This window comes from Erinaceus europaeus, chromosome 18, assembly GCF_950295315.1.
Source record: "Erinaceus europaeus chromosome 18, mEriEur2.1, whole genome shotgun sequence".
In the NCBI taxonomy this organism is placed as follows: Eukaryota; Metazoa; Chordata; class Mammalia; order Eulipotyphla; family Erinaceidae; genus Erinaceus; species Erinaceus europaeus.
In genome coordinates this window covers 835001-848333 of record NC_080179.1, presented here as the reverse complement: position 1 = coordinate 848333, position 13333 = coordinate 835001, and the positions used below count along the sequence as shown (strand labels likewise).

The window sequence follows — 13333 nt, the reverse complement described above, 5'->3', positions numbered from 1 at the left end:
GGGTGTCTGTCCCCCTCCATTTCTCTCTGCCTCTGTCCTTTCAGCAGGAGGCTGGGCAGGTCCTGTACGGCACAGGCCGGCGCTGCAGCTTTCAGCGCCATGCAGCAGGAGGGTCTCACGGACAGAAGCAAGGCGGCATGAGCAGGGGCGCAGTCAGGCCCTGCAGTGATGCCCGCACTGCATTTTCTCCTCAGGACTAGTGGCTGGTCACCAAGTAAATGCTGCAACTACTTCAGAAATCATGACTCCTGGGAATAACGTGTGTGAGTGTGTGTGTGTGTGTGTGTGTGTGTGTGTATGAGAGTGTGTGTGTGTGAGTGTGTGTGTGTGAGTGTGTGTGTGTATGAGAGTGTGTGTGTGTGTGTGTGTGTGAGAATGTGTGTGTGTGAGTGTTAGAGAATGTGTGTGTATGAGAGAGTGTATGTGTGAGTGTGTGAGTGTGTGTGTGTATGAGAGTGTGTGTGTGAGTGTGTGTGAGAGTGTGTGTGTGTATGAGTGTGTGTGTGAGTGTGTGTGTGTGTGTGTGAGTTAGAGAATGTGTGTGTATGAGAGAGTGTATGTGTGAGTGTGTGTGTGTGTATGAGTGTGTGTGTATGAGTGTGTGTGTGAGTGTTAGAGAATGTGTGTGTATGAGAGAGTGTGTATGTGTGAGTGTGTGTGAGAATGTGTGTGTGTGTGTATGAGTGTGTGTGTGTGAGTGTTAGAGAATATGTGTGTATGAGAGAGTGTGTATGTGTGAGTGTGTGTGTGTGTGAGTGTTAGAGAATTTGTGTGTATAGAGAGTGTGTATGTGTGAGTGTGTGAGTGTGTGTGTGTGTATGAGAGTGTGTGTGTGAGTGTGTGAGATTAACACACTCCCCTCGCCGCCCCTGTGTGAATATCAGGAGAAAATACTAACCACAGGCACCGTATCGTACAGAATTTTGGGATACGACTCGGCAAGTTTCTTGATCTTTCTGTTCCAGGAAGCTCCATCTAGGAATAATCCATGGATGAAGACACCTAGGCATAAAAGCAGCAGGTCAGTGCACAGCTAAATACACATCTTGACTAAAAAATGGGGGACTTTTTAGAAGTGAGTTCTATGTGGAAAGTAGTCGAAGGTGAGTTGTGAGCAAAGCATGTTCCAAGCACTTTGTCTTGACATCCACATGTCGAGAAGCTTGTGTTTGCTGCCTCAATGAAGCAACCAGCAGAGGCACCGGGCGTGGGAGGAAGCAGGACTTGAAGGGCCGTCTGTGCCAAGTCACCACTCTGTGTGAATCCAGTCAGATCTGTCTTTACTTGGCCAGTGGTCAAGATGTCCAAGCTCTGGGAGTCGGGCGGTGGCGCAGTGGACGTGGTGCCAAACTCAAGGACCAGTGTAAGGATCCCGGTTCAAGCCCCCAGCTCCCCACCTGCAGGGGAGTCGCTTCACAGGCGGTGAAGCAGGTCTGCAGGTGTCTGTCTTTCTCTCCCCTTTTGTCTTCCCCTCCTCTCTCCATTTCTCTCTGTCCTATCCAACAACAATGACATCAATAACCATAACAATGTTAACAAGGGCAACAAAAGGGACAATAAATAAATATAAAAAAAGAATTTAAAAAAATGTCCAAGCTCAAGAATCTGGCAAGAAAAGTTGCTAACGTAGTTACAGGAGTCTGAGGGCTACCGGGGGCGTGTGAACAGGGCTCCTCCCCAGCCTCTAGGCCGTGCTCAGGACAGTCCTCTCTACAGTCTGCCAGTCTGCGGGGAGAGGAAGGATGCGCCCCTTCCAGAACGTCATGCCACACGCCAACTGCTGAGCAACACAGCACGTGGGTGCATAAGACTTGCTTCTTTTTGCCCCCGGAGTTACCACTGGGGCTCACTGCTGGTACTACGAACCACTGCTTCTGGTGGCTATTCCTTCTCCGTTGTATTGGGTAGGACTGAGAAATCGAGAGAGGTGGGAAGGTAGGAGGAGAGAAAGGCACCTGCAGACCTGCTTCACCACCTGTGGAGTGACCCCCCTGCAGGTGGGAAGCCGGGGGCTCGAACCAGGATCCTTGCGCCTGTCCTTGTGCTTAACCGGCCCCTACAATGTTATTTCTTTTTGGCAATTAACTGAGTGAAAACAAAGACCGAGTAACAGAAAGGCCTGGCTTGCAGGCTTCCCCCCCCCCTTTTTGTTGACCTTGTTGTTTTATCATTGTTGTGTTTATTATTGTTGTTGTTGTTGATATCGTTGTTGTTGGACAGGACAGAGAGAAATGGAGAGAGGAGGGGAAGACAGAGAGCAGAGAGGGGGAGAGAAAGACAGACACCTGCAGACCTGCTTCACTGCCTGTGAAGCGACTCCCCTGCAGGTGGGGAGCCGGGTGCTCAAACCAGGATCCCTACGCCTGCCCTTGTGCCACCTGCGCTTAACCCACTGCGCTACCACCCAGCCCTCTTGGTTTGAATTTTCAGTGAAGGTTTAATAGTGACATCGACACTCAACAATTTCCATGCAAAGTAGGGGTTTTAAGAAGTAGAACACCCGCATAAAATAAGAAGCAAGAAGCTAAGCCCGGATGGATGGGCGCTCATCCTCAGCACGGCCGGCCTCACAGTGAGCCGGGGCTGCCCAGAAGTGAATAAAGAGGCAGAGCTGTCTTGGCAGTATCGAGCAGAGCACTCTGACATCACTTACCTACAGGCAACCTCACTGGGACAGTTCAGGAACCTGCAGCATTTTAAAGATAATAGACTCTGCACAGGAATAGCATCCCTATTCACAAGCTGCAGTAAAGAGGTAGCCAGGGGCTCAGTTACAGATCATAGCTGACTATATACATGTTTCAAATCTGACGACCACACTGGTGCTTTTCTGTTTCAAATTCGCAAAAACAAAGTAACACAGTGGACATACATGCTTCAAGCCTCGTCATTGCCCTTACCAACTTACCTTGTTTTCTGTCAGACCACAGGCTTTTCCCCTCAACAGTCTGAGGCTCAGTTACACACGGGATGGTCGAACTTATAAAAGTTGACATGGGGGGCTGGGATGTGTTGCGCCTGGTAGAGCATGTTGCAGTGCACAAGGGCCCAGGTTCAAGCCCTCAGTCCCCACCCGCAGGGGGAAAGCTTTGCACATGGTGAAGCAGGTGTCTCTCTTTCTCCCTCTGCATCTCCCCTTACCTTTTCAATTTCTGGCTGTCTCTGCCCAGTAAATAAAGACAAAAATTAAATAAAATAATAAAAGTAAACACCACCCATGTTCAGCGGGGAAGCAATTACAGAAGCCAGACCTCCCACCTTCTGCATCCCACAATGACCCTGGGTCCATGCTCCCAGAGGGATAAAGAATAGGAAAGCTGTCAGGGGAGGGGATGGGATGCGGAGCTCTGGTGGTGGGAACTGTGTGGAGTTGTACCCCTCTAATCCTATGGTTTAGTCAATGTTTCCTTTTTTAAATCAATAAAAAAAATTTAAATAAAAAAATTAAGAAAAACACGAATGGATTCTCGTCCAGCGCTCCTTTATCCCGCCCTGGCACTCACCGTCCTCCGGAGCGCTCTTGTACTCTTTGTCGTCCATCACTTCATAGTCAAACCCCAGAAGGTCAATGGGGATGGTGTATTTCCGGGCATAGTTCTGCTGGGCCCCCGTCAGAAAGGCTTGTGTGAAGAAGAATCCGGAAAGCCAGAAGACCGGAGGAGGGCCGGTCTCGTACCATTGCTGTGATGGATGTCAGAGCACAGGTGAGTCTCCGGCCTCCACACGCGCCGCTTAAGAAGATCTGTCCGCAAGCATCTCTCCCCAGACGGGGGCTGGGTCACACACACAGGGTGTGGATGCTGAGTCTCCAGAGGTCCCGACCCTAGGGTGTGCTTCTAATATGTGCTTATAGTAAGATGCGGTGTGTCTGTAGAAGGCCCAACTCAGAGCAGAAGACAGAACAGAAGGGCTGAGAAGGTGGAGAGAGGCAGGACGTGCAGACTCAGCTGCGGCAGGTCAGCCAGTGAAAATGGAGAACGGGGGCTGACCTTCATGAGCAGAGGGCCAAGACACGCTTTCTACAGAACAGGAAATGTGCCTGGCAGTGTTGGCGGCTAGACAGGGCTTCTGCCACATTTTGTCCTTAGTTGTCTATCTCGTCAGGATAAAAACTGAAACTTAACTTGGGTCTAGGCCAGAGTTCTCAAAGTGATCTGAAATCTTGATCCGCATGAATAAAAAAGACTCCTTTCCCCTTGACCCACCTGGGCTCCAGTCTTTTGGATTTTTCCCTAACGGTGTGACTATACTTATCAAATAGCATGATAATGTAAACCAGTGTGAAAGAAATAACAACTTAAAGCATTATTTTAGGGCAACAAAAGGAAATAAATGAAAAAAGAAAAAATCCATAAAAAAGCATTATTTCATCAGCAAATGCCTGAGGGACGGACTCTAAACTCAACTCTGAGGACGAACAAACCACATCTCCAAAAGCCTCAAGCAGGCAAAGTGCAGAGAAGATTCTGATTTCGCGGTCATGCCCTTTGCTCCAGCTTAGGCATCAGTGTGTGTGATGCAGCTGCCAGCTTCACAGGCACTCAGGGACTCTGTCAGGAGACGCTACGCGCAGTGAGAGCTAATGCACAGAAATGAAGTAGATTTGTAAGGAGCCAGCAGAGTGGAAGGAATGAAGATCAGTGCAGGTAAGGAGCATGATTGTTATGCAGACTCTCCTGCCTGAGGCGCCAGGCTCATAGGTTCAATCCCCCATCACCATCAGCCCATAAGCCAGAGCTGAGCAGCGCTCTCCTCTGCTCAAAACGGGAGGGAGAGGGAGAAGGAATATAAGAAAGAGAGATAAAGAATATAAGAAAGACCAAGAGAGAAAAGGAGAGAAGGGATGGGGAGATAGCATAGTGGTCATGCAAAGAGACTCAAGCGTGAGACTCCAAAGTCCCAGGTTCGACCCCCTTCACCACCATAAGCCAGAGCTGAGCTGTGCTCTGGGGGGAAAAAGTAAAGAAAATGACCACACTTACTAAGCATTTTAAAAGCAAGCTTTTAGGGGCCTGGCAGTGGCACACCTGGCTGAGCGCACACATGAGCAGGCTCCAGGGTCCAGGCTTGAACCCGGCTCCCCACACCATTGCAGTGAGGCAGATCTGCAGGTGTGCTTACCTGTCTCTCTCCCTCTCCCCACACCATTTCTCTCTGTCCTTTCAAATGAAGCAGGAAACCACAAAAGGAAAAGTACAGTGGTAACACTAGGGAGTTAGTAAGCGGGTATTTATGGCGTGACATAGTGTCCCATACTGAGCACGGCTAAGGCGGCTGCGGGCTGCTGAGCGCCACCAGCACGATTGTCTGAGCCCAGGCAGCAGTGTCCTGGTCTCCGGACCCACACGAATGCCGCCCACGGAGACGGTGCTGCTTCTAAGAAGTGATCTAGGGATGTGTGTTAGTGGGGAGCCAGCACAGGGCTCGGCCGGTGGCGCCCCTGGTTAAGCACACACAGTGCTAAGCTCAAAGACTGGGGTTCGAGCCCCACACCCCACCTGCAGGGGGGGCGGGGTGCTTCACAGGTGGTGAAGCAGGTCTGCAGGGGTCTCTCTCCCTTCTCTCTCCCCCCTCTCAATTTCTCTCTGTCCTATCAAATAAGAAAAGTAAAAAAAAAAAAAGAGAGAGAGAGAAAAGAGAAAAAAAAAGCCTCCAGGAGCAGTGGATTATTCATGGTGCCTGTACCAAGCCCCAGTCATAACCCAGGTGACAAAAAAAAAAAAAAAAAGAAAGATAAAAAGAAAGAAAAGAGGGAGGAAGGAAGGAAGGAAGGAAGGAAAGAAAGAAGGGAGGAAAGAAGTCAGCCTATATAAAGGGTTGTTTTCATTCTTTGGGTACCACTGACTTAAATCCTCACTTTGGGGCCAGGTGGCGGCTTACCTGGTTAAGTGCACAAGGCTCCACGTTCAAGGCCCTGGTCCCCACCTGCAGGGGCAGCTCCACAAGTGAAGCAGGGCTGCAGGTGTCTCTCTCTCTCTCACTTCACTCAGCAGGAAACCTGCTCCCAGAGACATTCCCGGGCTCTACTTCTCGTGGCTATCAGCAGTCTGCCAGAGCGACATCAGTTCTAGAAATGGCATGCAGCACTGAGCACTGCTCACCTTACCCGGGACGCACACGGAAATGAGGCAGCAAGCTTCACCGCATTAGGTGTGCTCGTGAAAGAGTGAGGCAGAAACGGGACTTAGTGTGCGGGCGCTCGGAGAAGCTCACCTGTAAGAACTTGAGCCTCGCGAGGAAGTCGTTCACGTAACTCCCGAGGGGTTTAAGGCTTGGGTAAGATTTGCCCATCCACATGACTGGGATCTTGACATTGAGAATACTGCCAACAACTTCCTCGAGTTCTGTGGACATCACGACCAGCCCCTAGAGCACAGCAGCGTCAGTCAGCAGGACAGAGCCAGAGAGGGGCTGCCCCACGCAGAGGCCTTCGTGATAACGTAGTCTATGACTCTCACGGTTCAGCTGTGAAACTGAGCCAAAGCGGGCAGGAGAGGTGACTTTCCACATAAGCCTTGGGCTCTACGCTAAAAATTGTACCTAATCAAATTTCAATGGAGAATTCTAATCCTGACTACTTACCAATTACTAAATCACAAGCTAAGTTTGACTTCACTTGTCTGTCATATAAACACGCAACTAACTAATAGTTTCTGACCCCTGAAAGGATGAGGAAAAACAGAAATATAAACCTCTTTGAAAAATTTAAACACCCTGTATGTTACCTGCATCCAGCTGATCCTATGCCATTTTGAATTACTGACGGACAGATGCTCAAACTTTGATGTCTTTAAAAATCCTTGTCCTTTTTTCCTTTTTTTTTTTTTGCCTCCAGGGTTATTGCTGGGGCTCAGTGCTGGCATTATGAATCCACTGCTCCTGCTGGCCATTTTTTCCATTTTACTGGGTAGGACAGAGAGAAATGGAGAGAGGAGGGGAAGACAGAGAGGGGGAGAGAAAGACAGACACCTGCAGACCTACTTTACTGCCTGTGAAGCCACTCCCCTGCAGGTGGGAAGCCGGGGGCTCGAACCGGGATCCTTGCACCGGTCCTTGCGCTTAGTACTGTATGTGCTTGACTGGGTGCTCCACCTTTTTTAAAATTTTTGCCTCCAGCCTCCTGCTGGGCCCGTGGCCTGAATGACCACACTTTAGTTTATGGTGAATCTGAGAGCGGCTGCGTGGTTTTCTTCACACCATATTCACGAATGTCCCTATGAGTCTTGAACAGTGACGTGCTTCCATGTGGTACCGGGATGTGGGCCCAGGAACACGGTCAGCCCCAGCCCTCTGCCACCTCACACACACCTGTGGACGGGCGTGTCCGTGCGTACATGTATGGCGCACGCCTGTGCGTGGCATGTGTTTGCCAGTCGCATGCCTAGGAACATTAGGGTAAGTGAAGTGCTTTTTATCAGACCCAGGAGAGAGGGGGCAGAGCGCCACCCTCCATCTCGAGAATCCCGCTCGCTGTTTGGCTTTGTCCTCGTTTCTTTTTAATATTTATTTATTTATTTAATCCCTTTTGTTGCCCTTGTTTTATTGTTGTAGTTATTATTGTTGTTGTTGGACAGGACAGAGAGAAATGGAGAGAGGAGGGGAAGACAGAGAGGGGGAGAGAAAGACAGACACCTGCAGACCTGCTTCACCGCCTGGGAAGCGACTCCCCTGCAAGTGGGGAGCCGGGGTTCGAACCGGGATCCTTATGCCGGTCCTTGCGCTCTGCGCCACCTGCGCTTAACCCGCTGCGCTACAGCCCGCCTCCCGTGTCCTCTTGTTTTTATGTGCTGCCACGGGCGGAAGTCAGGCTTCCAATACACAAGACACAGGCTCTACTGCTAAGACACCTCCTTAGTCCCCAGGCCATTTTGTAAATACAGGGTCACCAGATTCTTTTTTTTTTTTTTAATATTCTTATTTACTATTGGATAGAGACTGAGAAATTGAAGGGATGAGACAGACACCTGCAGACCTGTTCCACTGCTTGTGAAGCTTCGCCCTGAAGGTGGGGACCAGGGGCTTAAACCTGAGTCCTTGTGCCCTGTCATGTGTGTGCCTAACCAGGTGCGCCATCACCTGGCCCCCAACATATCCTTTTGTTAAGTTTACTGTAGGGATTTATATCTTTTATGTAGATAAAAGGAGTAGTTTTGTCTTTTTTCTTTGAAGAAAATGGTAGTTTGTATAGCGGATCTTTTTGTCTTTCCAGCTAGCATGTTTAAGAACGACTAGGTCTGATGCATGCGGTAAATGGTGTGGTGAGACTTTTTGAAATTAGGTCCCTTGGTCCCTTTCAGTGAGATGTTGAGAAAAGACAGGAACGTGATTCATGAATTCATATTGCTCACAAAGACCGCCCTAAGTCAGGGCTTTCAAATGGCAAGAATTTCCTTCTCCACACCAAGGAGACATGGAGGCGGGGACGGGCAATTACATGACAGCAGGATGGTCTGCAGGAGGCTCCACAGTCCCAGGCTCCGTCCCCGCACCACCATCAGCCAGAGCTGAGCAGGGCTGGGGGAAAGTGAACGTGGTTCAGATGGGTAGGCCTCTCAGAGGAGGAAGCGGCTCCACTTCTCAGGGGGGCTGGCATGTGAGGACGGACAGTCGGCCCATCCTGGCTTCCTCCTTGAGCACCAGAGCCAACACCAGCAGCCAGCTCAGGCTCTCCGCGGAAAGACCAGCAATTCAGGGAGTCGGAGGTGGCGCAGCGGGTTAAGCGCAGGTGTCGCGAAGCGTAGGGACAGGCTTAAGGATCCCGTTCGAGCCCCCGGCTCCCCACCTGCAGGGGAGTCGCTTCACAGGCGGTGGAGCAGGTCTGCAGGTGTCTGTCTTTCTCTCCCCCTCTCTGTCTTCCCCTCCTCTCTCCATTTCTCTCGGTCCTAACAACGACGACATCAATAACAACAATAATAACTACAACAGTAAAACAACAAGGGCCACAAAAGGAAGTAAATAAATAATTATTAAAAAAAAAAAAGACCGGCATTTCAGAAGGAACACCATCAGAACGAGGTGCTTTTGCCTCCCCGAGAGCTGCCCCTTCCTCAGCTCCTCCCCTTGCCTAGAGGGCACCTCCCTCTGTCCCTGTTCACCATCAGTGCAGGCTCCTCTTCCCAAGACAGCTCACAGCCAAGCGCTTTGCGCGGTGGGGCCGGCCTCCTCTGGTCAAGCCTCGGCCTTAGCCTTGTGTGGATGGAACACTTCTCTCTCTGCAACCCTTTCTCCACTGGCCAGAGTGAACTTTAAAAGTGTAACGCACAGCATTTCATGTCCTTGCTGCAAATTCCCTAATGGCTTCTCTTTACCTTCAAGCTACAGAATAAAGTTTAAGACCTTTAAAATGTTTATTATTGAATAAAGACAGAGAGAAATGGACAGGGCAGGAGGAGATAGAGAGAGGGACAGACAGACAGACAGAGACACCTGCAGCCCTGCTTCACCTTGCAGGTGGGAACCCGGATCCTTGAGCAGGTCCTGTGTCCAGTGCTGTGTGTGCTAAACCAGGTGCGCCACCACCCACCCCTCCCTCCCTCCCTCCCTTCCTTCCTCTCTACCTCCCTCCTCTCTTTTCCTCTTTCTTTCCTTTCTTCCTCCCTTCCTTTCTCTCTTTCATCTCCATAACCAAGAACAGAATTGCACAGACTCTGTGCCCGTGAATATTAACAGTAAACGTCGGAGGCATCTGACCCGATGGCTTCATTCTAGCCCCCCCCCCCCGCCCCACCTTGATTGCATTTGGATGTGGACGCAGGACTGTCTAGCACCCCCCCCACCTTGATTGCTTTTTGGATGTGGACGCAGGACTGTCTAGAACCCCCCCCCCCCACCTTGATTCCCTTTTGGATGTGGACGCAGGACTCTCTAGCACCCCCACCTTGATTGCTTTTTGGATGTGGACGCAGGACTCTCTAGCACCCCTACCTTGATTGCATTTTGGATGTGGACGCAGGACTCTCTAGCACCCCCCCACCTAGATTGCTTTTTGGATGTGGACGCAGGACTGTCTAGAACCCCCCCCCCACCTTGATTCCCTTTTGGATGTGGACGCAGGACTCTCTAGCACCCCCACCTTGATTGCTTTTTGGATGTGGACACAGGACTCTCTAGCACCCCTACCTTGATTGCATTTTGGATGTGGACGCAGGACTCTCTAGCACCCCCCCACCTTGATTGCTTTTTGGATGTGGACGCAGGACTGTCTAGAACCCCCCCCCACCTTGATTCCCTTTTGGATGTGGACGCAGGACTCTCTAGCACCCCCACCTTGATTGCTTTTTGGATGTGGACGCAGGACTCTCTAGCACCCCTACCTTGATTGCATTTTGGATGTGGACGCAGGACTGTCTAGCACCCCCCCCCACCTTGATTGCATTTTGGATGTGGACACAGGACTGTCTAGAACCCCCCCCCCACCTTGATTGCATTTTGGATGTGGACGCAGGACTCTCTAGCACCCCCACCTTGATTGCTTTTTGGATGTGGACACAGGACTCTCTAGCACCCCCACCTTGATTGCTTTTTGGATGTGGACACAGGACTCTCTAGCACCTCACCTTGATTGCTTTTTGGATGTGGACGCAGGACTCTCTAGCACCCCCACCTTGATTGCATTTTGGATGCGGACGCAGGACTGTCTAGCACCTCACCTTGATTGCTTTTTGGATGTGGACGCAGGACTGTCTAGCACCTCACCTTGATTGCTTTTTGGATGTGGACGCAGGACTCTCTGATGGTCTGCAGCAGCTTGTTGAACCGCCCCATCTCCTGGACGAGCACCGTGTTCATGCTCTGGGTGTAAGTGGTGGGGTACCTCCTCATCGCAGACTCTATGTCAAAGTTGTTGGGAAGCTTCCCCAAGATGTCACCAGCAACCTCGCTGACCACTTCATCCGAAGATTTGGCGCCGGCTTCTGCTGAACGAGACTAGAAAGAGTTGAGACTTTAATCCACAGTCCTTGTTAGGGTCCTAGGAGAGCTGGGAATACGGAACGGCGGTGGCTTGTGGCTTCTATCAGGCAGGCTGTCTGTATGGCACCTCCACACAAGAGGCGCTCAAGCACCGACAACGGCCATGAGGTGGGGACCCAGCTGCGGACGGTCACTGGAGGGGAGACAGAACCACGGCTGACATTTAGAGGCCGGAGCGGCCAGGAGGAAGCGGCCAGGTTGGCCAGCGAGCCCCTCGGTGAGACAGGAGGAGACGCTGTGGGGAAGAGGCGGCCAAGCGAGCAGGGAATCAGAGTCAGGCCCAGGAGACGCGAGCTTGACGGGAAAACCTGTCTCAGAGTTTCCTCCTTGAACCAGGAGGACCAAGGAGAGGTGCTGAGAAAAGGCAGGCGATCAAAGCAAGCTTTCTGAAAGAGCAATTTTACATTGATAAAAAATGGCAAAAAAAAAAACACACACACACAGAGAAAGGGCCAGATTTCGTTATCTAGTATTTGCGTCAATGATGTCACTGACACCTTCCTGGAATGTAAGAAATGAAACGGACAAGATTCTACGTGGATTCTGGCATTAAACTGGTGCCCGAGCATCTCTGGAATTCTCCCACTAAGAAGGGGCCTAATATATAATCTGGACGCTGCTCATCGGGGAGAGGGGGAGGAGGGGCAGGGGGACAGGGGCTTCCGTCCAGAGGACGACCTCTGACATCTGCGGGACACTGGCCGGCAGCGACCGCACACCTGTGTGAGCAGGATATTGTCAAACAGCAGCTGGGTCTCCGACTGGTCCTTGGTGATGTCGGCGTTGGCGTTCATCCCGAAGATCTCGGGCGCCGGCGTCAGCGGCAGGGTCTTGGTGTACTCGATGTAGCTTTTGTGCTGCAGAGACGGACACTGGGTCAGGGCCGCCCTCTGCCCGGGGGAGCCGTCCCTCTGGAGCGGACCGACACGGCCGGGCGTGGAAGGCTCCCTTTTCTGTCCACCTGGCTCACAGTTAGAATCAATAAGTAGAAAGACAGAGGACAACTGAGCGAGAAAAACAAGGGCCCCTTCGGTGGGAGCGAGGCGGGAGGGAGGCCGCGCCGCAGCCAGGTGGTGCGGGGCCTGCTGGCTGCTGGCTGCTGGCTGCTGGGCCTTGTGCGCACGGCAGGGGACCCTCCGGGCCACACGTCCAGAGAAAGGGCAGGGCTGCAGGGCCGACCGCCGTGACCGTGCGGCTCCTCTGTCGCTTTCACCCTACAGAATCAACAGCTGTTCGGCGTCAGGGCCGCCGGGACGGGGCCGCGAGCAGGTGGCCAGGGGTACTCACGTCGCCGGGCGGAGGGGCGAAGTAGAGGCCGCTCGAGTCGAACTTGTAGTCGGGGTTCTGCACCAGCTCGGCGTTGAAGAACTTGTTGAGGATGCTACGCAGCGTCCGCCGGTCCCAGTCGTCCGTCACGCGGCCGCCGTAGTTGCACTCGCCGGTCATGTAGCGCAGGGCGTCGTAGGGCAGCTCCTGGGGGCGCAGGGGCGGGGGCACCACACCCGGCGGGCTCACAGGCTCTCCTGGACTCAAACTCCATCTCCCTCTCTCTCTCCCTCTCTCTCCCTCTTTCTCTCTGTCCCTCTCTCTCTACCTCTCTCTCCCTCTCCCTCTCTTTCTCTCCCTCTCCCTCTCTCTCCCTCCCTCTCTCTCCCTCTCTCTCTCTCTCTCTCCCTCTTCCTCCTCTCCCACCCCATCCCTCTCTCTCTACCTCTCTCTCTATTGCTCTTCCCTCTCAATTTCTCTCTGTCCTAACAAAACTGATAAAGGTAAAAGAATAATAGGGAAAAAAAAACACTGGATCGGTCAGACAAATTTTAGCTGTTCCTCGAGAATTCATTTGTCTTTTGCTTTCATGGTGTTAGTTTATGGAAGCTCGATGTAGCAATGTTTTATACATTTCTAGTAAAAAAAAAAGCTGCAGGTTTTAATTTTAGGCAGTTTAAGATCCGCACGGTGCTTCACATGCCCTTAGTTCTGTCAGAAAGCCCGGCACACAGCTAACACACAGCCCCACTAGAGGATCCGCCCTGTGTTCACAGGCCCTGAGTTCTGTCAGAAAGCCCGGCACACAGCTAACACGCAGCCCCACTAGAGCATCCGCCCTGTGTTCACGTGCCCTTAGTTCTGTCAGAAAGCCCGGCACACAGCTAACACACAGCCCCACTAGAGCATCCGCCCTGTGTTCACAGGCCCTGAGTTCTGTCAGAAAGCCCGGCACACTTCACTTCACCACACATGCCCACCTGTATGATTGCGTCACAGCAGTGGGGCCGAGAGGCAGGTGTCTCCCTCCTCCCTCCCTATCTCCTGCTCTTTTGTCTCTATGAAAAAATTTAAAGGGGGGGAGGCCAGGTGTTGG

The 13333-nt window shown here is 51.8% G+C and overlaps 1 protein-coding gene across 1 annotated transcript in view; it reads right to left on the bottom strand.

Annotated features, from left to right (window-relative positions):
• DNAH7 (dynein axonemal heavy chain 7) overlaps window positions 1-13333 on the bottom strand; it is a 197201-nt gene that overhangs the window by 3240 nt on the left and 180628 nt on the right. Inside the window, exons 59-64 of the mRNA XM_060177540.1 lie at window positions 12259-12444; window positions 11691-11828; window positions 10696-10926; window positions 6214-6366; window positions 3504-3681; window positions 899-1002 (exon numbers count right to left, since the gene is read on the bottom strand). Of these exons, the coding sequence (XP_060033523.1) occupies window positions 899-1002; window positions 3504-3681; window positions 6214-6366; window positions 10696-10926; window positions 11691-11828; window positions 12259-12444 (990 nt within the window). The remainder of the gene's footprint in view (window positions 1-898; window positions 1003-3503; window positions 3682-6213; window positions 6367-10695; window positions 10927-11690; window positions 11829-12258; window positions 12445-13333) is intronic.